The 25,648-nt window shown below is 44.9% G+C and overlaps 1 protein-coding gene across 8 annotated transcripts in view; it reads left to right on the forward strand.

Annotated features, from left to right (window-relative positions):
- Positions 1-25,648, forward strand: part of akap13 (A-kinase anchoring protein 13) — a 394,804-nt gene that overhangs the window by 257,919 nt on the left and 111,237 nt on the right. For 7 of the 8 annotated variants that reach the window (XM_033050598.1, XM_033050601.1, XM_033050600.1 and 4 more), the window contains one exon: positions 15,682-15,815. In XM_033050598.1, the coding sequence (XP_032906489.1) occupies positions 15,682-15,815 (134 nt within the window). The remainder of the gene's footprint in view (positions 1-15,681; positions 15,816-25,648) is intronic. The other variant, XM_033050602.1, reaches the window with a different exon arrangement.

A 25,648-nucleotide genomic window follows, 5' to 3' on the forward strand; every position in this document is an offset into this window, starting at 1 on the left:
TGCTGGCAAGGTCAACGTTTACTGCCCATCCCCACTTACCCATGACACGATGGTGATGATCTACCTACTTGACCTTCTGCAACCTTCTAATGATGTTGCTTTCAACAGTGCTGTTGGAAGATAAAGATTCTAGGATCAGGAATGATAAAGGAACAACCATGTACTCCCAAGACAAGATAGCGTGTGATTTGGAGGAGACCGTCCAGTTGTATGTTCTTCCATGGATCTGTCATTTTTGTACATGGAGCAATTAGGTGCGGAGGTGGGGTTGTGGTTGGTGTTGTCTAGGGTGATTCAAGAGCCTGATGGTGGATGGGAAGAAGCTGTTCTTCCAGCTGGAGGAAGCAGTTCTTGGGCTCCTGTACCTCCTTCCCAGTGGTAGTAGTGGGAAGAGTGTGTGGCCAGGGTGATGTGGATCTTTGATGCTTTTAGCTGGACCCAGCAACACTCTGATTTTACTTTTAAAACTGCAGAAGAGTTTAGTAGTAAAGTAGTTTAGAAATTAAGTAGAGCCTGACGACCTTACTTGACGCTGAAGGGACCCAAGTTGTGTTGGGTTCAAGCAGGGTTACTTTGCTGATCTGGCTCGCTACTATATCCAGCCTCGTTTGACCTGATGGTGGCTGCGTTAGAAAGGCAATTGCCAAGTGTTTAATTGACATGTACCGAAATGGAACAATGCAATTCCTACTTGTAGCAGTAAAACAGGTCTGTAAACATAGTGCTCAATTGATAACATTATAAGACAAACAATGAAACGAAATTCAGTAATTAATTTAAAAAATTAGTTCAAAACAAAAGGCCAAGTCCCTAATGCAACCAGGATAGTTTGTAGTTTGAAGTTTAGTTGGTGTTTAATAGCCTGATGGTTGTTGGGAAGAAGCTGTTCCTGAACCAGCAACCAGAGAATGAAAGTGGTGACACAGGTAGACAGGGTGATGAAGAAGGCATTTTGTATGAATTAGTGTCGGCATGCTGGGACTCGCTCAGTTGGGTGACTTGATCAGCATGGACAAATTGGGCTGAGGGGCCGGTTTCGATACTGCATAGCTTTATGACTTTGAAAGTTTGTCCTTGTCTTGTTAAAGATGGAATTGCTCTATTAGCAAATTTTCAATACTTCTAAGTGTACATTCTGAAGCATTTCTTGGGGTTTTCTGGGAAATTTTGCTCCTTGATTCGCATGCAGGAATAAATGGATTTCCAGTATTTTTTTGTGAAATAATTTGCAGTCTTGCAGCCAGAGTTCTTGTCTTCACCTTGCCTCCGTCACCGTGCAGAACACATGGGCTTTATTTACTTCACCACTAACCTTCTGTCCACCCTACCCTCATTCACCTGGTTGTCTCTGACAACTCACTACCTTTTCTTGATTGCTCTATCTCCATCAAAGGAGACAGGCCATTGACTGACATTTACTACAAGCCGTGTAGAAAGGAACTGCAGATAAACTGAAGATAGACACAAAAATGTGGAGTAACTCAGCGGGACAGGCAGCATCTCTGGAGAGAAGGAATAGGTGATGTTTTGGGTCAAGGCATTTCTTCAGACTACTACAAATCTACTGACTCCCACTGCTTTCTGGATTACACTTCTTCCCAATCTGCCTCTTGCAAAAATCTTAACCCCAACTTTCAAATCTTGCATATCCACCGCATCTGCTCCCAAGATGATGTTTTATATACAACATGATCTGTATCTAAAATTCTCTAACAGAGTGAATTGAAAAGATTTATAACCTCCTGAAAGAAGGTGTTCTTCATGATCCAGAGTAACCAATCCCTTATGTAGATACTGTACATTTATAGACCTTTATCCCAGAGGAATCATCTTGAATTCATCTATACTTAAAGCCAAGTTTGAATGTTAAGTTTCTCATTTTTCTTAATTCACTAATTGGATATTTATTCAGTACGACATTCAGGCTCCAGTTTCCCTTGTAAAGATCCATATTTCCATGACCCATGCCTCACTGCTGTTTTGCAGTAACAATCATTCATTTTTCATACAACAATTACCATTTCATGATCAAATCTAAATATTTCTAATGTGATTTATTGAGGTGAAAATACCGTCTGGGAGAGAACGAAGGGTAAAGTTTAAATCAATGTACATTCATGTTGCTAATTGATTTGTGTTATTTGTTGAAGCTGTACACAATTGTTGGCCCATCCCAGTTGGCTATGAGAGGATGAGGGTAAACTATTATGTGGAATCATTTCAGTCCCTGTGGTGAAAGTACGTTTGCATGGCCATTAGGTCGATAATTCCCAGACTTTGACCCAGTGACACTGAAATTCCAAGTTGGGTTTCTGCAGAGAGTAACTTGAAGATCTGCTCCCAATATGATGTTTTATATACAAAATGATTTGTATCTAAAATTCTCTAGCAGAGTGAATTGAAAAGATTTATAACCTCCTGAAGGGAGATGTTTTTCATAGTCCAGAGTAACCAATCCCCTATTTAGAGTCTATATATTTCTAGACCTTTATCCCAGGGGAATCATCATGAATTCATCTCTGCTGTAAAGCCATGTTTGAATGTTAAGTTTCTCATTATACTTAACTCCAGAGTATAACGGCTCATTGTCGCTGGACTTGGAGAGGGTCTTGAGCCGGGAAAACCCCCACTGATGATGTAGACTGTGTGTGCAGATTCAAAGCATCCTGAACTAATTCCCCAATATATTGTGTATGGATTGATTCACATTGTAATGTTTATGCCCTTTGTTATTTGTTTACTCCCCTGAGTCTTTCTCCCAGGCCCTGCCCTCTCTCCCGGGCCCTCTCTCCCGGGCCCTGCCCTCTCTCCCCTCCTATTCTTCTCAAGAGAACCCCCTGTTCAACCTTCCACAGTTTGACCCCTGACTTCCCATGTTAGTTCATTTACCAACAAAATGGTTACAAAACATTATAGATTAGAGGCTGCCTGTTGGGGAAAACCCTGTATTTTTCCAAAGTTGTCCCTGCTGGCAACAGGCCCTGGCACCAGTCCTGGGCCTCCAGTTGTTGCCTGGCCCTCTCCATCCCCACCCTATCCTGCTGTGAAGCCAGGTTATCCACATCTCAGGCAGAGGGCCAGGCACACACCCACGCTGTTCAGCCCACGAGCTACAGACTCGCACATTCAACTCGTGATTCCTGCAATGTCAAAATTGGACCAAGCTGCTTCATCAAAATATTTCTGCTCCCAGCAGCTGGAGACATTATAGATGTGAATATTTAATAGCACAAAAGTAGCAACTATTCGTTGCCCGTTTGCTGCCCAGTCCATCGCGAGAACCGGCTTCCACACTCCTTTCCCCCCCCCCCCCCCGCCGACTCCATTTACACTTCACGCTGCCTTGAAAGCAGCCAATATAATCAAGGACCACTCACCCCAGTCATTCCCACTTCCTGCCTGTACTTTGGGGCAGAAGAAACGGGAGCTTGAAACCACAAACCTCCAGATTCGGGAACAGCTTCTTCCCTGCAGTCATCCGACTACGGAATGGCCTCGTGAGCTAAAGGGATAGTCCTGATCTACCAACCTTCCTCTTTGCAGTCCTTGCACTTATATTTAACCTGCACTTTCTCTGTAGTCCTGCAGCTGTCCGTTTTTTCCCCTTCTTTTTTATTATTTTTAGTTTGTTAAGTGTACAGTCAGGGGGTCTAAATCTTTTATGTGTGGGGGGTGGTGGGGGGGAAGGGGGAAACTGCTTTTCTAAGTCCCTACCTGGTCGGAGGGGTTGCCTTCCTCCGAGCAGCGTCTTCGACCTGTCCTCGCGGCCTACCAGCGGGTCTTGGAGCGACGTTTCCCTGAGGGGACCTGGCCAGAACATCGGCTTTGGCGGCGGCGCAGAACGTCGGCGTTGGCGGCGGCGGCGCAGAACATCGGCTTTGGCGGCAGTGCAGCGCTGGAGCGCTATTGCGGAGCGGGCGATGCCTTTCCTGGGTCGCCGCGCTGGGACTCCAGTATGCTTGGTACCGCCGAGGAAAACATCGTGGAGCCGCGGTTCTGCGGAGCGGCCAGCTGCGACGTTTGAACTTACATCTCGCCGAGATCACCAGTGTGCGGAGCTCCGTCTGGCACGGTCTGTTGGCTTGGAAGCCGCAGGCTCCGGTGGGAAGGCGGCCGTTCCTGGCACCCCAAGCTGCTGGGGGTTCTCCCGACGCCGGAGTACCATCACCCGGCGAGAACATCGGGCGCCGTGGCGGCGACTGTGGAGGCCTCAATAGGCCCGACTATGGGTGGACAAGAGGATGGGGACTGGACTTTGTGCCTTCCCCCACAGTGGGAATCACTGTGGGGGGATGTTTTGATGTTGAATTTCTTTATGAATACTGTGTTGTATTTTTACTAGTGTGCTGCAAGGACATCAGAATTTCCCCTGAATAAGGGGATTAATAAAGTATTTATCTATCTATCTATCTATCTAGTTGTAATATTATATCCTGCTAATTTTCTCTTTGAACCAGCTGTTGTACTTCTGTATAGCTTGATTCTACTCGTGTATGGTATAATTTGACGATACATGATGATAATACCAAGACATCAGTACGAAAATACCGATACACCAACAATGGTGGTATACTTTCTCCTCCTGCAACATAGAACATAGAAGAGTACAGCAAAGGAATGGGCCCTTCAGCTCACATTGTTTGTGCCAAACATGATGCCAAGTTAGCCTGATCTCATCTGCCTGTACATGATCCATATCCATATATTCCTTGCACTTCCATGTCCCTATCTAAAAGCCTCTTAAACACCTCTATCGCATCTGCCTCCACCAACACCTGTGGCAATGCATTCCAGGCATCCACCACTCTATATGTAAAAAAAAAACTTGCCCTGCACATCTCAATTAAAAATTGATTCTTGATTAGTGCGGGTGTCATGGGTTATGGGGAGAAGTATGGGGAGTTATGGCTACAGAAGTAGCTTACCACCACCGAGTGTGACTGAGGAGTGAATGAATAATGCGATGTAAAGCGCCTTGAGTATTAGAAAGGCGCTATATAAATCCCATCCATTATTATTATTATAAGAAAGGAGAATGGGGTTGAGAGGGAAAGATGGATTCACCATGACTGAATGGCGGAGTGGACTTGATGGGCCGAATGGCCTAATTCTGCTCCTATCACTTATGAACATTAACTTACACACGCAGGCACCTCCATTTTTGGCGCCATTATTCAAAGTCCAAAAGTCAAAGTTTGTGCGGACAATCGAATTACAGCACCGTGGAGTGATGAATTTCATAAGTGCAATTTGAGAGGCCTTTGAGAAGCATTTGAGAATTTTAAAGAGGGGGGCATTGCTTTACCAGGGCCAGTGTCGATCTGTGAGCATAGAGCTACACAGTGTGGATAGTTGGCTTTGCAACGTCCATCTGGCTCTGCTCATGTGCTGGCAAAGGACACTAATAGCAGGTGCCAGGGAGTGTCTGACCTTTGGAAGCTTAAAAAGTCTTTCTCATTGTTTAACTAATTAAAAATGAGGTGTGCCAGTGAGTAATCAGAGCATCTGGCTGAAGTATTCAAAGATATCTTCAACCTCCCGCTTCTGCGGTCTGTGGTTCCCACCTGCTTCAAAAGGGCTTCTATTTTACCAGTGGCCAAGAAGAGCACGATGACCTGCCTCGATGATTACCGTCTGGTAGCAGTTATATTCATCATAATGAAGTACTTGGAGGTTGGCTATTGTGCGTATCAACTTTTGCCTCAAAAATAGCCTGGATCCGCTTGAATTTGCCTATCGGTCACCAGTTATCTCACTGGCTCTCCACTCTGCTCCAGGTCAACTAGATAACAGGAAGACATACATCAGTCTGTTGTTCATTGACTGCAGCTTGACATTAGCCACTATCTTAAACTCACCACCGAGCTCCAAGACCTGGGCCTCTGAAGAAGGGTCTCGACCCGAAACGTGAGTGAAGAAGGGTCTCGACCCGAAACATCACCCATTCCTTCTCTCCAGAGATACTCCAGCATGTTCTGTCCACCCTGGGCCTCTGTATCTCCCTTTGCAGCTGGATCCTTGATTTCCTCATCTCCAGAAACCTCAATGAATGTGGATCAGTGACAACATCTCCTCCTCATTGACCATCAACATAGCAACATTTCAAGGTTGCATCCTCAGCCCCCTTATCTACTCTCTTTATACCCATGACCACGTAGCCAAACAGCTCCAATGCCATCTATAAATTCGCCAATGACACCACAGTGGGCGGCCAAATCACTGGTGGTGATGAGTCAGCATCGAGGAGAGTGAAAGAACACCTGATTAAGTGGTGCTGGTATGACAACTGTTCGCTGAAGGTCAACAAGGCCAAGCAACTAATCGTTGACTTCAGAAGAGAAAAATCGTGCGACTGCACACTAGTTTCTTTGGTGGATTGGTGGTGGAAAGAGTGAGCAGCTTCAAATTCCTAGCAGGTATCATCTCAGATGTCCTGTCCTGAGCCCAGCACTTAGATGAAGAAGATGCATCAGCACCTCTACTTTCTTAGATGTTTACCGAGATTCAGCAATTCTCCGAACACTAACAAACGTTTGCAGATATACTGTAGAATGTATTCTGACTCATGGCATCATGTCTTAACTTGACACTGGAAGGAAAGAGGCTACAAAGAGTGGTGGACAGTCGGGACCATCATGGACACTGCCCTCCCCAACATTGAAAGTTGTTTGAACATTGAGGAAGGCAACATCTATCTTTAAGGATTTTCATCATCCAGGCTGTGCCCACTTCTCAGTGCTACAGTCAGGCAGGAAGTTCCACACCACCAGATTCAGGAGTAGCTATTTTCCTGCAACTATCAGGTTCCTGAACCAACCGTACCCTTACCTCTGAACACTCAGTCCATCTCTTGCCATCGCCATGGACCTGTTATTTTTCCCAATTGGTTTTATATTAATGTCATTCTTGCTTACTCTTATATCCTCGAGTACTGGATGGATGTGAAATTCATTAAATTTAGGGGCGGCACGTGGGGCAGTGATAGGGTCGCTGCCTTACAGTGCCAGGAACCCGGGTTTGATCCTGACTACGGACGCCGTCTGTACGGAGTTTGTACACCGTGTGTGTTTTCTCTGGGAGCTCCGGTTTCCTCCCACATTCCAAAGACGTACAGGTTTGTACGTTAATTGGTTTTGGTAAAAATTGTAAATTCCTCCTCCTGTGTAGGACAGTGTTTGTGTACGGGGATCGCTGATCCGCACAGACTCGATGGGCCAAAGGGCCTGTTTTCCTGCTGTATCACTAAACTAAAGTGAAATGTTTGAAGAATGGTCTCAACCCGAAATGTTACCCGTTTCTTCTCTCCAGAGATGCTGCCTGTCCCGCTGAGTTACTCCAGCTTTTTGTGTCTATCTGAAACGAAATGTTTGTTATCACAAGTAAATCCAAACCATAATGTCATTCGCACCACAAACCTTGCACTGCAGACACTGTCTCTTTAAATTTAATAAGACCAACAGCTTTACAGAGCCCTAAATATGCTCTATTCATGGAAGCGAATCTCAGTGGAATTCAGTGTTTGGGTCTTGTTATGACAACTGCAGTTATAGTTTTTAGCTGGGCTGCACCTGGCAAAAATAATTTCTGTTTAGTGCAAACTAATGCACACTTTTGTGGTGTACACAACAGCATTGAATGCGAAAACCTGCAATTTGAACCTGACTGAACATTTTCTGTGCTGGCAAGTTCTTTAATTGGAGCTTCCTGATTCATAATTATTACACTGCAGAGAACACAACATCAGACAAGCAGTTACACATGTTGCAGCATAGAGCAGGCTAAGTTGGATAGACTACGATATTCCAACATCGACGGAGATGTGGAGGCTGGTCAATCATTCACCAAAAAACCTCCATGTACCCTTTCAAAAGTTGTTTCCTTCTTTCAGAAGACAATGCCTTCTCTGTGTTCATTGATCTTCATTCCATACGTTGAACACTGATGGAAGAGCGTCCTTGCATTCATTCTATAATTGATTTGCAAACCCTTCCCCCACTCTCCCAACCTATAGGGGGCAGCACAGTCACGCAGCTGCAGAGATGCTGCTTCACAGCACCAGAGACCCAGGTTCGATCCTGACTACGGGTGCTGTCTGTACGGAGTTTGTACATTCTCCCTGTGACTATGTGGGTTTCTCCGGGTGCTCCTGTTTCCTCCCGCACTCCAAAGACGTATAGGCTTGTAGGTTAAATGGCTTCGGTAAAATTGTAAATTGTCACTAGTGTGTAGGATAGTGTTAGTGTACAGGGTGATCACTGGTCAATGCGGACTCGGTGGGTAGAAGGGCCTGTTTCCCTGCTGTATCTCTAAATTAAATTAAACTAAACTACTGAGAGAATTTGAACCACATCCTCTTCGCCCTCCAGCTTCCTTTTTAATTTGAAAGTTGCATCTCAGATTTACTTTATTCTTTACTGTACAGATATTTCTGTACAGGGTGATGACTGGTTGACAAGGACTCGGTGGGGTGAAGGGCCTGCTTCCACACTGCATCTCCAAAGTAAACTAATGTTTTGCAACTTAATTTGAACATTGCATCTCAGATTTGCCACTTTCATCACCGTATTTCTTTTGTGTCAATGATCAGCGAGTGATTGGAAATGCTCAACGTGTCATGTGTACAAAGAGTGAGTTCAGTGAGCTTCAAGAAGGAAGTCGTGCATTCCTCACGTGTCTTCCACAACTTCAGCACATCTCGGGACAGCTGGCTGGGACATTGTATAACACACTTGCTGGTTTAATGATGGAGAAACAGGGCAGCTGATTCACCCAAACAGCAATGTGAGAGTCAAGCAGATGATCAGTAATAGTCAGTGCAGTCAGTCAATGGGGGAAGTCCCTTCTCTGCTGGTTATGCCCTCGATCTTTGCACCCATTCAAGTCGCCAGACAAACCCTTGCTTGGTTGGGCTGAGCTGACAGCCAGCCAAGGATCTGTAGAGTTGGCAGGTGTAATCTATTTTAACAGGGGAACTAGAGGCAACTTCTTCACACAGAGGGTGGCGGACTTGTGCCAGATGTGGGTACAATTACGATGTTTAAAAGGCGCGGAAAGAAAAGGTTTGGAGGGATATGGACGAAACACAGGCAGATGGTAGAAGCAAGGAGGTGCAGATGCTGGTTTACAAAAATGGATACAAAGTGCTGGAGTAGCTCAGCGGGTCAGGCAGCATCTTTGGAGAACATGGATAGGTGAAGTTTCAGGAAGGGACTGAAGAATGGTCCTGACCCAAAACATCACCTGTCAATGCTCTCCAGAGATGCTGCCTGACCCACTGGGTTACTCCAACTCTTTGTATCTTGTTTTACAGACAAATGGGATTACTCAGGCAGGCGATTTGGTCGGCATGGACGAATTGGGCCAAAGAGCGTGTTTCAATGCTGTAGTTATCATCTTCACAAAATGGTGGAGTAACTCAGCAGATCAGGCAGCATCTCTGGAGAAACTGAATAGATCACATCTTGGGTCAGAACCCTTCTTCAGACCTGCACTGGAAAAAAGAATTGCCTTGGTGGAGTATCACACTGGATTAGTATGCAGAGGAGCAGGCACTGAGCCAAGTACTTGAGTCTATATCTCACCCCAGCAGCTCAGAAATGACTAATTCTAATAATTAAATGTGGAATTGAAGAGGCTGTGTCTAGTAATAATAACTAGGAAACTATCACATTGTCATAAAAACTCCATCTGGTTCATTAATTGATTTTGGGGGAAGAAAGTGATCTTTGGTTCCAAGCTAACCCTGTATGTGACTTGCAGCAATTTTGACCTCTGTGCCCACTGAGGAATGCTCAGCAGGTCACTGCTTTTGAAAACAATGCCTTCTCTAAATTAATTCAATTCCGCACATTGAGCACTGCACTGTACTGCGTACTTGGGGTGGCACGGTGGCACAGCGGTAGAGTTCCTGCCTTACGGTGCCAGGGACCCTGGTTCGATCCTGACTACGGGTGGACAAAAATGCTGGAGAAACTCAGTGGGTGAGGCAGCATCTATGGAGCGAACACACTGACTACGGATAGTGTCTGTACGCAGTTTGTATGTTCTCCCTGTGACCTGCGTGGGTTTTCCCCGGGTGCTCCAGTTTCCACCCACACTCCAAAGACGTGCAGGATTGGAGCTTACTTTGACTTTGGTAAAAATTGTAAATTGTCCCTAGTGTGTATGACAGTGCTATTGTTAGGGGATCGTTGGTCGGCATGGACTCAGTGGGCCGAAGGACCTGTTTCCGTGCTGTATCCCTAAACTAAACTAAATTACTGAAAGAATTGGAATCACATCGTCCTTGCCCTCCAGCTTTTTTAATTTGAAAGTTGCATCTCAGATTTACTTTATTCTTTGCTGTACCGATATTTCCACAATAATACGAAAGGTGCATTCCGAAGAAATTTCCTGTTATAGAAAATCATGTTATTAAAAAAAGTTGTTGCAATGGGGCAAAGGGGCTTAGGGACTGGTGAATTTCTGATGTGATTTTTCTTTCCCCCGCGGGATTTTACAAAAATAAAAGTATTTTTAATAGCTGTGAGCTTATTTTTGTTACTGCAAGCTAAAAATACTAAAGGCTGTTACGTTATTCAGTAGAGTATCATTTCACAAGTGTCAATAGAAGCAATTGTGTGTCAATTTCCCACAGTGAAACTAGCAGCTACATTGAGAGACAATGTTGTTTATGGAAACAGTATTTTTACACCGATACTTTTTTTTTTCAAGACAGCTTTTTTTCTGCTTGTCAATTTCCAAAGTAGCTCTTTAGATGCCCAGTTTCTGATCGAAATTGCATCATGGTTAACTTGGCTCACGTAATATAAATCGTAACCCCTAATTCATCAGTCGTGTACATGTTTAGTTTAGTTTAGACATACAGCGCGGAAACAGGCCCTTCGCCCCAACGGGTCCACGCCGAGCAGCGATCCCCGCATATTAACACTATCCTACATACATAAGGACCAATTTTTACATTTACCAAGCCTAGATTTGCCTACAAACCAGTACGTCTTTGGAGTCTGGGAGGAAACCGAAGATCTTGGAGAAAACCCACGCAGGTCATGGGGAGAATGTACGAACTCCGTACAGGCAGCACCCGTAGTCAGGATTGAACCTGGGTCTCTGGGGGATAGCTAAGGTAGAATGTGAGATTATTTTTCTTTCCACAGGTTGTGAGGGGGGGGGGGAGTGTCTAAAACAAGACGGCATAGATGTGAGGTGAGGGCTAGAAGGTTAGTGGGGATCTGAGGAGGGATTTATTTCACAGAATGATTTGAGTTCGGAATGCCATGCTTAGGTAAATATTCCAGGTATATTGAATTGATCCCACATCCCATAGTTGTCGAATGGATCCCTTCACTCCCCCGCCCCTGTTGAATTGGTAGGTGTTAATGTTTGCTTTTATTGGAATTCCTGATTTGCACCAAATATATTGCGAAGAAAAAAAAAATCCTTTTATTTATTTACCCCCCCTCCCACTCCCTCCCTCACCTAATACTTTTTGAACAACTTTTTAATGTGGAAAAATAAATTATTTAAGATGAATAAAAATATAATTTTGGAAACTGAATATAATCTATGCATTTTTTATCTATTGGGAACTGGCATTTTAAATATATTTTAAGCTACTCGATACCCATAAAGAAGTGACTATAATCACAATTTGCTATTGTGATGGTTTGATTTGAATTGTAATTTTTTTAAACATTAGGGATACTTGAAATTGTTTGAAAATATAGCCATCTGCTTGTGGCATATTCTGACGCTGTTCCTTGATGGGAACTTCAGAATCAAAGATATTGATGTTGATTCACCTACCTGGGTTTGGGGAGCGCTGGAGAAGGCATCCAATGTCACCATCCTACGGTTACTAAACCACTGAGAATCGCGCCTGGCCACATTCAAATCTGACTCAGACTCTTGTTTCCTGTTGTATCGCACAGCAGGCTAGCCTTCTTCCTTCAGGCAATGAGTTCACTATCTAAACGAGCACAATGGAACACCAGGGTCACACTGCCAGTCATTTGCAACACTTTTACCAAGGAAATCCTCTGTAATTGAACAAGGGACAGCTCCATCATTGCATTAGAACATGGCTGTGGTGCGTCACATAAGCAATGAGGGAAGTCTGACGCAGCAGAGAACTCATATGTGTGGGAATTAACTGCAGATGCTGGTTTAAACCGAAGATAGACACAAAAAGCTGAAGTAACTCAGCGGGACAGGCAGCCTCACTGGAGAGAAGGAATGGGTGACGTTTCAGTCTGAAGAAGGGTCTCGACCCGAAACGTCACCCATTCCTTCTCTCCAGCTGCCCGTCCCGCCGAGTTACTCCAGCGTTTTGTGTCGAGCAGCAGAGAACTCTCCTTCCTCTGCACACGATGCTGCACACTGTGTCGTTCAATAATTCTCGCCTTTGCTTTGGCAAACAACAGCTCCGCGAGCTGCATTTGTACTGCTTCTAGTTCCACACGGGGTGGTGAAAATAAATCCAATTTGTTTTGCAAAGTTGGCTTGTGAAATATTTAATTGCATCCTCACCGTGTCCCCAATGATTTGTTGCCACTCACTTGATAAAGTCATTGTTGTAAATGCAGTTATAAATTTATGCATACAGTATAAAGATCAGAGCGATAATAATAGATAGCATACTAACAACCAAGTGCTAAAACAGCCTGCTCTCATGTTGTGACTATAATGGGAGCTTCTCAGGTCCAGCTACACCACTTGGAAAGGCAGGTAGACATTTGGTTTAATGTTAGATGGTGTGGAATCTGCCTCCAGCAGTAAGTTAATAAACTACATTCTTGGCAAAACCTGGAGTGGAATTCAAACGTGGAAATACATTCAATAATCTGTAAATTTGGATTTCATGGTAGTGCATTTTGTATGGCCTCACAGCTCCAGAGACTCTGGTTCCTTCCTGACCTTGGGTGCTGTCCATGTGGAATTTGCACCTTCTCCTTGTGACTGTTTGTTTTCTCCGGGTGCTCTGATTTCCTCTTACAACCCAAAGATATGTGGGTTGATAGGTCAATGATTAATTGGTCACTGTAGACTGTCCCTAATATGTCACCGAGTAGTGTGTATGGGGGTAGTTACTGTGATGTGGGGGGGAACTGGTATAGAATTAGTGTAAGTGGGTGGCTTGATGGTTGGAATAGACACTGTTGGAAATGGCCTGTTTCCGAGCTCTCTCTATGACTTGAAACAGAATCCAGTTCCGATTGGAATGAAAGACTTTCACCTCTGAGATCATTCATGACACTTCAAATGGCTTCAAAGCTTTTGAAGTAAAGTCAGTATCGTAACGCAGAATAACAGCACAGTTTGTGCACAACAAGCTTCCTCGGGCATTACGGTGATCAGTTTAGAAGTGTTAAATTCAAGAGAAGTATTGATCAGAACACAATGCAATACATACTAAAACACACAGGCAAAATGCTGAAAACACTCACTACATCAGGCAGCATCTGCGGAAAGAAAAAATCGTTTGGATTAAAAGCATACATAAACACTGAACAGTACAGCATAAGAACAGCCCCATCAGCCCACAATGTCTGTGCCAAACATGATTCCCAATTAAACTAATCTCCTCGACCTGCACATGATACATATCCCTCCATTCCCTGCAAATCTATGTGCCAATTTAAAGGTCTCTTAAATGCCACATCCACATCTGCTTCCATCACTCCCCTGGCCATTAACGGTATACTTTCCCATTACATTCAACTTCCCAAAGTGCAACATCTCATACTTGCTTGGATTAAACTCCACCTTCCACTTCTCTACCCATTTCGTTAGCTAGTCTATATCCCGCTGTATACTTTGATCACCTTCTTCACTGCCCGCAGCCCTGCCAGGAACTTGCCCACCAAACGCAGCTACATTGATGCCCAAGTTTTTTATGTATGTAACAAATAATGGAGGTCCCAGCACAGATCCCTGTGGAATGCCTCATCCAATGCCTCTGCCCATTTGGGCAACATTTGCTCGTCAATGACTCCTTCGCACAAATGCATTGTTTTTAATCACTGTTGCTTGTCATCTATATTAACATTTTGTATGACAGTGGGCACAGTGACAGTGAAGAAGGTTATCTAAAGGGCCTGTCCCACTTTCACGACCTAATTCACGACCTCTGCCGAGTTTGCCCTTGACTCATACTCGCAGCATGTCGTCACGAGGTCGTAGGTAGGTCGTAGGAGGTCGTGATGCTAGTCGTAGGTACTCGTGGCATCAAGTAGGTCGGGGCGTTTTTCTAGCCTGATGAAAAATGGCCACGAGTAAAAAAGGTCGTGAATTAGGTCATGAAAGTGGGACAGGCCCTTTAGATTGTAACAGGATCGAGATGAAGTGAGCCAAGGAATAGAAGATAGCGTTTAACGTTGACATTGCGCGGGTCGTAAGTTAAACCAGGGCAGGACTTGCACAGTAAATGGTCGGGCTTTGGGGAGTGTCGTCAAACAGTGTGATCTCAGGGCGCAGGGAAATTGTATCATGAAAGTGACTACGTGGGTGTACAGGGTGTTGAAGAAAATGTTTGACATCAGTCAGAACATTGGGTGCAGGAGATGGGACTGTAGGAAGGATGACATTAAGCTGGAATGGGTGCAGGAAAGATTCACAAGGCTCTTATTGGGATTGAAGGGCTTGAGCAACAATGAGAGGCTGGATAGTTGGGGACTTTTCCCCTGGAGTGAAGAGGTTGAGGTTTGACCACGTCGAGCTACATAAAAGCATGGGAGGCATGGATAAGGTGGATGGTCACAGTCTTATTCCAGTGTCAGGGAGGTCCACAATTTTCGGGCATAAATTTAAGGTGAGCGCAGAAAAATTCAAACGTGAGTTTTGATGAGGGGCAACATTTTCAATTCAGAGGTGACGGGTACATGGAACGAGCTGCCAGGGGAAGATGTGGAAGCAGGTACAATTTAAAAAAGACATTTGGACAGATTCATGGAGAGAAACATTTCGAGGATGTTGGGCCAAATGCAATAAATGAAACTAGCTCAGATGGACATCTTGATCGGTGTGGGCCAAAGGGCCTACTACCAGCTGTATGTCTGACATCATGGATCAATGCAGGCCCTGTTTACTCATTCTTCTGTTGGTTTTATTGCACCTGCTTATGTTTGCTTCCCATTGATCGTGTTCACAGTACATTGACCAAAATGGGCCACTCTTCGATGTGCTGAAGTAATCCAGTTATTGGTGACGGACTGTGGCGGCTTTGTTGGTCTCTCTTTGATGGTTTAGATGTGAGGATTCAAATGTTTGCATTAAAGTGGGTGAAATGCAGAACAAAATATTTTGTTTAGGAAGGAACTGCAGATACTGGTTTAAACTGAAAATACACACAAAATGCTGGAGTAACTCAGCGGGACAGGCAGCATCTCTGGAAGGAAGGAGTGGGTGATGTTTCGGGTCTACAGTCTGTTCAGTCTGAAGAAGGGTCTCAACCCAAAACGTCACCCATTCCTTCTCTCCAGAGATGCTGCCTGTCCTGCTGAGTTACTCCATAAAATATTTTGTTCTGTGGCTGCCTGTTTCACTATTTTTCTCCTAATCACATTATTCTCCAAATGCTCGCCTCACAGGCTGTAATTTTCATCTGTCATTAATAAAATACATTAATAAGAAGACATGGGAATGAATTACGAATTTTAATGCTGACATTTTATTTTATTTCAGAATGTGGCCAGTTATCTAACGCATCATTGGCTGATGAGTGCAGTTCATCGATGCCCGTGGCTGATGAACCCCTCTGTCACTCCGATGGACAAGTCAGTAGCAGGACTGTGGAGACGGAGGATCTGCTCACAAAGGTAGAGTGAAGTTCCTTTAGCAGCGGCTGTTCCTTCTTGTTTTATATATTGTTGTCAGCAACAACTATAGTGAGTTGGACTAGACTACATGCCAGTACAGTACGGATTGTTGCGTCTCTAGTGTCCTTTGGGCGCAGCGGTAGAGCTGCTACCTTACAGTGCCAGAGACCCCGAGTTCGATCCTAACTATGGGTGCTGTCAGTACAGATTTTGTACGTTCCCCACGTGATCACGTGGGTTTTCTCTGGGTGCTCCGGTTTCTTCCCACATTCCAAAGGCAAACAGGTTTGTAGGTTAATTGGTTTCACTAAAAGTTGTCAATTTCCCCTCGTGTGTAGGATAGTGTTGGTGTACGGTGATTGCTGGTCGGTGCAGACTCGGTGGGCCGAAGGGTCTGTTTTCGCGCTCTATCTCCAAACTAAACTAATCCTAATGTCAATTTAACGTTGCACAGATTCAAGTCATCCTCCAACATTCCTGAGTTGCACAACCCATCACTAATTTATCTGATTTACTTTTATTTCTCTCATTTCTTTCCTATTCTTTCAGGGCATGTGGACATCATTGGCAATGCCAGCATTTATTATTCATCCCGAATGTCCCCACAACCAGTAGCTTCAGTCAGCCTTGGTGGGTCTGGAGTCACAGTAGTTACATTCTACTTGCAAGATTTTCGTGAGCCACATAGCTTTTTGCCATCAGCAAATGTGTTTAATTGCTTGAATTTAGATTCCCTGCTATCACGGTGGGATATACTGTAGTCTCATATCTTTGGAGCAATGGTCCAGACCTCAGCTTGCGAATTTACACAGTAGCCACTATCCTGCTGCTGAACCCCTGATACTTGCCCATTGCACCCATTCCAACATTCTTACCCTGGTGTAGGAACTCTGAGCGAGGTTTATGTCAACAGCTGAGGTCCATTTTCTACAAAATTATGTTGATTTTTGCAATCAGTTTTGCTTTGCGGAGGTGAAGACTGAGGCTAGGAGGTTCTGATTGACATGGAACTTCACCATTTACCCCTCAGATGATGTTGGGGGCTTGTCAACGTTATGGTTGTATTAGAGCATGTTTTGGAGATGCAAATGAACTGAATACCAATCAAGGTGTCTCGTTCACTGCTTCCACCTGCCTGCTCATTCCTATGCCAGGCGAATAGAGTTGTTTCTGTTCTTGATAGATATATATTCACTGGTCTCCTACATGTCACTGGTAGATGACACTAAAGTGGGCGATATTGTAGACAGTGAAGATGGTTATCAGAAATGACACCAGGATCTTGGTTGGCTGGGCAAATGGGCTAAGGAATGGCGGATGGAGTTTAATGCAAATAAGTGCAAGGTGTACATTTTGGGTACTTGGATACCGCAGAGGGTGGCACGGTGTCGCAGTGGTAGAGCTGCTGCCTTACAATGCCTGCAGCACCAGAGATGGTCGTTTGATCCCGACTACAAGTGCTGTCCGTATAGAGTTTGTACGTTCTCCCCGTGACTGCGTGGGTTATCACCAAAATCTTCGGTTTCATCCCACACTCTGAAGACGCACAGGTTTGTAGGTAAATTGGCTTGGGTTTGTATCCTTGGTATAAGTGCAAATCGTCCCCAGTATGTGACACCCATGGTAGTGTTAATGTGCGGGGAACGCTGATCGGCGCGGAACTCAGTGGGCCGATGGACCTGTTTCCGCTCTCTGTATCTCTAAACTAAGCTAAGCAGGTGGCAAGAGCGTAGTTGGCCATCTTGGTTGTGATGGACAAGTTGGCCCAAAATGCCTGTTTCCTTGCCCTATGACTTTATGGCTGAGGTAATGATGTTAATGCATTATCATTAGGAGGAAGATTTGGCCCAGAGTGTAGCCCTATCTCTGGTCACAGTCATTTAGCCCATTCTACATGTAGTGAACTCCAACTTGCCATATTAACCTTGTTTATTGCCTGTGGATCTTAGTGATTTATTATTTTCCGCTAAATTCAATGAACTTGTAAAAATGGTGTCACGAGCCACTCCCATTTTAGTCTTCAAGTTGTATGATACACTGTGATGATCTTGACCTAGTTTAATTTATGAATAAATAAATAGTGTGATTTAACCACACTTGGAAACCCAGAGAGCCTTCCTCGCCCAAGAAAGCACTCATCCTGTACTGTAGTTGAAGCTTCACACTGTTTGTGTTCTGTTGATCAGGAAGGGTGGAGTTAGTGTCCAATTCCACTTTTTTGCCATTTTAATTATTGTGAGGTTGGTTCCCCCCCCCCCCCCCCATCAATTTGCAGCAATGGGCTTTGTTCTCATCATAATTAAATGGAATCGTGAAGTTATCGGTCTTCTGGTTTACATCCAAGGATTCTTGCAGGAAATGTCAGTCGGTTGAGGGTGCGGTCGAAATGCGAAATGGAAGCAGCTAATGTGAGCCAATGTAAAACTGGGTAGCAAATGGTTTGGTTTCCTGATGATATCATCTTTGTTTAAGGCTGGACGTTCACAGGCTCTGGATGTATCCACTTTGTGTAGGGTACGGCATCTGTGTGGAGGTTATGGGGCCCACCCATGTCAGTGAGCTGGAGAGAATGGAGTCATTACATGAACTAGCTGGCTAGTGGGCACAGGGCGTTCCAACATGGTGTGCAAGTCCCGGGCGATTTGTTGATGTTTCATCATTGGGAAATCGCTGAGCGGAGCACAGCTGCTCTCCAGGGTTTGGCTCTTTGTATTTGAGAATTATAGTCATGGCTTCAATCAACCAACAGAAGTGCCACTGAAAATCTGTCTCTGAACTTTAGGGGAGAGGCAGGGAATCAAGCTATGAATTCTACAACCCCTTGTTATCATAGTTGTAACTGAACTATTCATGTCGTTTACGCCATGTGGGAAGGTTGGTAACAAAAGGCACATTTTGAGTGATTTGTTTGAGACCAATTAAATATTTGTGTCCAAAGTCCAGGAGCTGCTATTTGTATAATATGTTTGGTAAAGTTTCAGATGCCTTCAAAGATTTGACTTCGCATTCAGGTAGAGAATTTTAACTCTATTTTCTAGAAGTAATATGTTTAGAAATTGCTGGTGTATCAACTATGTCTTCAAAGTGAAGGTTGTTTCGTTTCAAGTCCTTTTGTTCCTTATCTGCTCTTCTTTGTTGTCTGAGCGTAAACCAACTGAAAAATGTGCAAAGATTAATCCGTGCTGCATTTTTGTGTTTTCATTAACAAACTTGGTATTAATAGTTTAGCTTGTCGTTCCACCATAGAAGGAAAATAAGTCTGTTACCATTCCCATGGCACTGTTCGGCCAAAACTAAGGAGATTGCACTGTTGTCTTGGTGAAAATGTTTCCCCTATCTGTTCTACCAGATTAACTGGTTGCCTGTTTAATTGCTGTTTATAGGAATTTGCTGGCAGGCTTCCTGACAATATAACTGTATAAATGCATTCCGGAAAGTAACTGATCCAGAAAAGTGAACATAAATGAGAGAATTATTGTCCTGATGTTGCCTTAAACAGTGCATTTAGCCTTTTTCCTGCATTATTGAATGACAATGTTGTGAGAAGAAATGTGTTAATTACTGTTATGGGGACATTAAAGGAGTGTTCAAAAGTACAACAAGAGCACTTTGGCAGAATTCCAGAGATTGCTGCTTTAATAACCCATTTATTTTGCATCTCCTGTTAGCGGTGAAGGGGGTGGGAGGTGGAACAATAGGTTGTCTTGAAGCTTCGACCCAATAACCAAGGAGTCCCGGATCTCAATCACTAAAGAGCATTTCCCTGCACCACCTATCCATACCCTTCTCCCACTTTAGGTCTTAAAACCTACCTGATAGATCAAGCAGTTTTCTGAGTCTCCCCTCCCAATGTCAACATGGCTTCAGGCATTACTGTATTTGATTACACACCAGCCTCAAGGGCCTTGGGAGGTGTATTGACATTCGAGGTGCACGACAGAGGCGATTTGTCGTTATCAAGACACGTAGAAAGCCGTTCAGTGTTTCATTCAGCTACTCGGTCTGCCGTTCCGGTGGCACCGCAGTTGGTACTATTTACCTCGCATCTCCGGTGATCCAGGTTCAATCCCAACCTCGGATACTGTCCGTGTGGAGGCCACACATCCTCCCTGCCGCCATGTCCAAGTACAGCGGGATCTGGGAGTCCTTGTTCATCAGTCTATGAAAGTAAGCATGCAGGTACAGCAGGCAGTGAAGAAAGCAAATGGCATGTTGGCCTTAATAACAAGAGGAGTCGAGTATAGGAGCAAAGAGGTCCTTCTGCAGTTGTACAGAGCCTAGTGAGACCACACCTGGAGTATTGAGTGTAGTTTTGGTCCCCTAATTTGAGGAAGGACATTCTTGCTATTGAGGGAGTGCAGCGTAGGTTTACAAGGTTAATTCCCGGGATGGCGGATGAAGCAGGTGGGCTTGTACACTCTGGAGTTTAGAAGGATGAGAGGTGATCTTATTGAAACATATAAGATTGTTAAGGGCTTGGACACGCTGGAGGCAGGAAACATGTTCCCGATGTTGGGGGAGTCCATAACCAGGGGCCACAGTTTAAGAATAAGGGGTAAGCCATTTAGAACGGAGACGAGGAAACACTTTTTCACACAGAGAGTTGTGAGTCTGTGGAATTCTCTGCCTCAGGTGGAGGCAGGTTCTCTGGATGCTTTCAAGAGAGAGCTGGATAGGGCAGGAACGGGGTACTGATTGGGGATGATCAGCCATGATCACATTGAATGGCGGTGCTGGCTCGAAGGGCTGAATGGCCTACTCCTGCACCTATTGTCTATTGTCTATGTCGGTTTTTTCTTCTGCAACGCCTTTGGTTTCTTCCCGCATCCTGAAGGCATGCTGATAGATTAACTGTAGTTAGTTGTAGGTGAGTGGCAGAAGCATTGGAAAGAATGTTGATGGGTCTGTTGCAGGAATACCAAAAAAATAAGAAGAGGACACAAAAAGCTGGAGTAACTCAGTGGGACAGGCTGCATAACCAGCATCTGCAGTTCCTTCCTACGCAAATAAAAAGGGGAATTGGGGGGGGGGGTGTGATTGTTTTTGTTTAAGTTTCAACAACTCCGTGTTCCCCTAATACTGGCCCCTTGTTTATCACTCAATTGCTCAATTGGTGGTTGTGGCCTCAGAGGGAAGGGTGCCTGAGGGGCAACGTTTTCACTCAGATGTTGATGCGTATATGGAATGAGCTGCCAGAGGATGTAGTTGAGGCAGATACAATAACAATATTTAAAAGACATTTGCACAGGTGCGTGGATAGGAAAAATTTAGAAGATAAGTGGGGCTGATGCAGATGGGGTTCCTTGGTTGGCGTGGGCAAGTTGGGCCAAAGTGTCTTTTTCCATGCACTATGACTCATCGTAGTCCACTTCTTCAATACTGGCCATTGTAGGTCACCCTAAACTTACCAACCGGCATGTCTTTGGGAGGAAACCCATGTGGGAAGACGTGCAAACTCCACACAGACAACACCTGAGAGCAGGATTGATCTGTGGAGTGCCATTCTGGGACACATTTCATCTTCATCTCCAGAAATCTTTGCTTGTGAGGTGCTGGTTGAAACTTTCACTGAGGTTGAACCACAGCGGGGCGGTCAGATTGTCCAGTGGAATTTGAACCGGCGTGCCTTTTCCAAGAACAAAGTCACGTTATTTTTGATCATGAGCAGAAGAAGAAACAAAAACCAAACGGCCAGACTCCTCTCACGTGCGAACACATTGAAGGCTGAGGCAATGATTTTCCTGAAAGCGCGTTGGATAAATTAACAATGCAGATGTTGAGTTGGCCGCTGCCTTAGAAATTTACCACATTACTACTCAGAAATATCTCAGACACAGCAATTCCACAATCTGTTCCTCGATTCCATTAGTGGCAGGCTTTAAATTATGTTCTTTATTTTTGATTTTTTTTTTTTTGTGGGATTTGATCAGGAGTTCATATGGCAAGCTTTTACTTTTACAAAGATGAATCCTCAACTAATGCAGGGAGAAATTACTCCTGTCAGCACAAGCCTGCTACTATTAAAGAAACTGAGTAACGTCGACTGCGAGTCTGAACCGAGAAGATAATGTTGGAAATAGTGGGTCTGGCAGTACTTGAAGAGAGAAAATGATTCAGCTAGATGACCTTTCATCACATCTCGTCTCAAATTGACCATAACGTAGGGACAACACATTGGAATGAAGCAATATGACCATGTGGCTTTTCCCCAGGGGCTCCAGTTTCTTCCCTAAGGCATGCTGGTAGGTTTACTTGGCTGATGTAAATTACCTCTCAACGTGCATTGATTGCAAAAAGAATCAAAGGGAAATTAATATTAATATTAATAATCGCTCCGTTTCGCTGGCCCGGGGCAGCCTGAAGTCGCAGCCTGAAGTCGCGGTCTGCAGAGCTCCAGCTGGTGCGGCGTCTACAGCCCGGGATCTCACGTTGGGGACCCGGGGGAAGAAGAAGCCATCACTGCCGGCCCGCGGCCAACTTCTACCGCGGGTCCGGCATGGACTTACCATCACCCCTGGAGGGGAGCTTCGACCGCCGGCCCTGCAGTCTACGGTGCTTCTGGCTGCGGCGGGGACTTAAATCTTGACCGCCGGTCTGCGGCCTACAACAACTTAAAGTCGCGGTCTCCGGTGAGGAAGAGCCGATCCTGGACTGACTCTGGACTCTGGTCTCTGGTCCTGACCACGGGGGGGGAAATGGAGGAGGACTGGCCAAATTTTGTGCCTTCCACCACAGTGATGAACGCTGTGGTGGATGTTTGTGTTACAGTTTTATTGTGGTTGTGTGTTCTTTATTATTGTATCGCTGCAGACAACCCAAATTTCCACCAGCCTGGCTGTGTGGCAATAAATTATATCTAATCTAATCTAATCTAATATGTTACATGAGAGAGAGAGAGAGAGAGAATGGGAGGGAGAGGGTGGGAAAGAGAGAGAGAATGGGAGAGAGAGAGAGAATGGGAGAAGGAGAGTGGGAAAGAGAATGAGTTATGGTGGTACAGAGAGAAAGGGGAATGGAGCATGCCTACGATATTGGTCGAAAAAGAAATGAGGCCCTGGAGAGTGAATATTATGAGTTAGACAGATTAACAAAATGAGTCAATCCCATTGATTTGTGTGAATTCCAGCCTTGTAGATTCGATGAGAATTGAGTAAAATATGTTTAGTTTCGAGAGAGAGCATAGAAGCAGACCCTTGAGTCCACCAACTCAATGCGGACCATCGATCACCCGTTCACACTAGTTCGATGTTGCCTCACTTTCTCATCTACTCCCCCCTACACATTCGGGGTGATTGACAGAGGCCAATTAACCTACAAACCCGTATATCGTTGAGATGTGGGAGGAAACCAGAGCACCCAGAGGAAACCCACAAAGTCACAGGGTGACGTGCAAACTCCACACAAACATCATCTGAGCTCAGGATCGAATCCGGGTCCCTGGTGCTGTGTTGGTAGCAGCTCTACTAATGTGGTGTTAATATTCATTAATCTTTTTTTTAATTTGAAATATTTTGAAATATCACTTTTCATATTAATGTGCTTTCATTCCTTTGAAAAATGAATTGCTTTCAATTATTTAAAACTATAATAATCCCAATAATTATACAATCACAGTGTCATACAGCCCTTTGGCCCAATTTGCCCACACCAATTATGATGCTCCATCTGCACGAGTTCCGTTTACCCGTGTTTGATCCATATCGCTCGAAACCTATCCTATCCGCGTCCCTATCCAAGTGCCTTTTAAGCATTGCCAGAGATATTTACAATCTATTAGAAAGCCTCAATAGTTTTGAGAGGATGCATGGTGAGTCGGCATGGAAACGGGCTCTTCACCCCACCATGTGTGCATCAACCATCAAGAACATTGATCCTATTCTCACACATATTATTCTGCCCAAGTTCCCATCATCATTCCCTCCATATTCTAGCACTCATCTATAAACCAGAGACAATCCGCTTTGGTCAATTTATTGTATCTGCCGGCACACACGTGTTTGTTACATGGGTGGCAACTGAAGCACCGTGGGCAATGGGGAGAATGTGCAAACTTTGCATGGATTCCGATTCAGAATCAGATTCAACTTTATTGTCATTGTGCAGTGTACAGTACAGAGACAACGAAATGCAGTTAGCATCTCCCTAGAAGAGCGACATACATATGAGCAATAAATAAATCTATTTACGTGCATACAGTCATGGTATTTTTTTCCTGGTGGGAGGAGTGTCGGGGGGGGGGGGTGATTGGCAATCACCGAGGTACAGTGTTGAGTAGTGTAACAGCCGCAGGGAAGAAGCTGTTCCTGGACCTGCTGGTCCGGCAACAGAGAGACCTGTAGCGCCTCCCGGATGGTAGGAGGGTAAACAGTCTGTGGTTGGGGTGAGAGCAGTCCTTGGCGATGCTGAGCGCCCTTCGTAGACAACGCTTGCTTTGGACAGACTCAATGGAGGGGAGTGAGGAACCGGTGATGGGTTGGGCAATTTTCACCACCCTCTGCAGTGCTTTCCGGTCGGAGACAGAGCAGTTGCCATACCATACTGTGATACAGTTGGGCAAAACTGAAGGTAGGATTGATCCCAGCTCGGTGGAGCTGTGAGGCAACAGCTCTGCCATCTATGCCGCTGTGCCATCCACTGTGAGACATGGCTGCCAAGGTGTGTTGGAGAGCAGAGCTTCAGCAGTGAATGACTTGAGTCCATTTCACCACTGGAACATCCCTCGGCCTTGCTCAATGCCTCACAGGGTGTTGAAGGATGAGATCCTTCAGCCCTCAACCTCTGGCCTAGGTACAATACCGAGCCAGCTGCCAGGTGAACCCAAGCACCGCTTAACCCAATCAGTGGACAAATTCAGAATGACGTCAAAACACAAGGCCGTGTGTTTGTTCAAATGAAACCGTCGGCATTCCAGATTAACCGAGCGTTTGGGAAATCCAAAGCCAGTGAAGGCACCAATGCCGAACACAACTGCCTTTGAACTGATTTGCCCACTTGCATGGAAACCCGATGTCCCTCTTCTTTCTCCTCTTTCCTTGTACGCATTCAAACCAGATGTCATCCTGACACGACGTTTCACCAACCCTGACCAGTCAGCTTTCTTTCAAGTACTTCCCAGAAAGCAATCCTTGATTTGGTGTTATTGCTATGACCTGCCATACCAGCGCGCCAAGCTGCAGTGAAAGTTCACCATTAATTTCCCATGAAGAAAAACAAACAGGAGATGTAGTTTTCTTTTGGGAGAAAGACGTGCATAAGCGCTGATCCATTTGCTGTGAAAACAGCTGTTCCTGCTCATTTAGCTTGATTAATTGCAGACACAATATTGTCATTAATTTGTTGAAAGGTGTACACGTGATTTTTCATTTAATTCTCATTTTTGACGTTAATGGATTTCTATACTTCTCAATCCCTGATTCATTCGCACTTTATTTCTACCCTTAAAGACCTGTCCCACGGTACGAGTTCATTCCAAGAGCTCTCCCGAGTTTAAAAAAAATTGTGGTAAGCACGGAGAATGAACGTAGCGGGTACTTTCGGAGCTCGGGACGTCTCTTAGCGGCTCGTTATGCTAATGGCAGGTACTCGGGAAGACTCGCTACGGCAGGTAAGCACGGGAAGAGTCGTGAAGATTTTTCAACATGTTGAAAAATGTCCACGAGAGCCCCGAGTACCGACGTGTGGCCATTACCGTAAATCTCCGAGTTCGAATCAGGGCAAACTCGGGAGAGCTCTTGGAATGAACTCGTACCGTGAGACAGGGCTATTACAATTTTTCGTTCAGGTAATGGACTCCTAAGGTTTTGACTGGCAAAAAGTTTCATCCCCATTGGCAT

Source organism: Amblyraja radiata, chromosome 34, assembly GCF_010909765.2.
Source record: "Amblyraja radiata isolate CabotCenter1 chromosome 34, sAmbRad1.1.pri, whole genome shotgun sequence".
Taxonomy (NCBI): Eukaryota; Metazoa; Chordata; class Chondrichthyes; order Rajiformes; family Rajidae; genus Amblyraja; species Amblyraja radiata.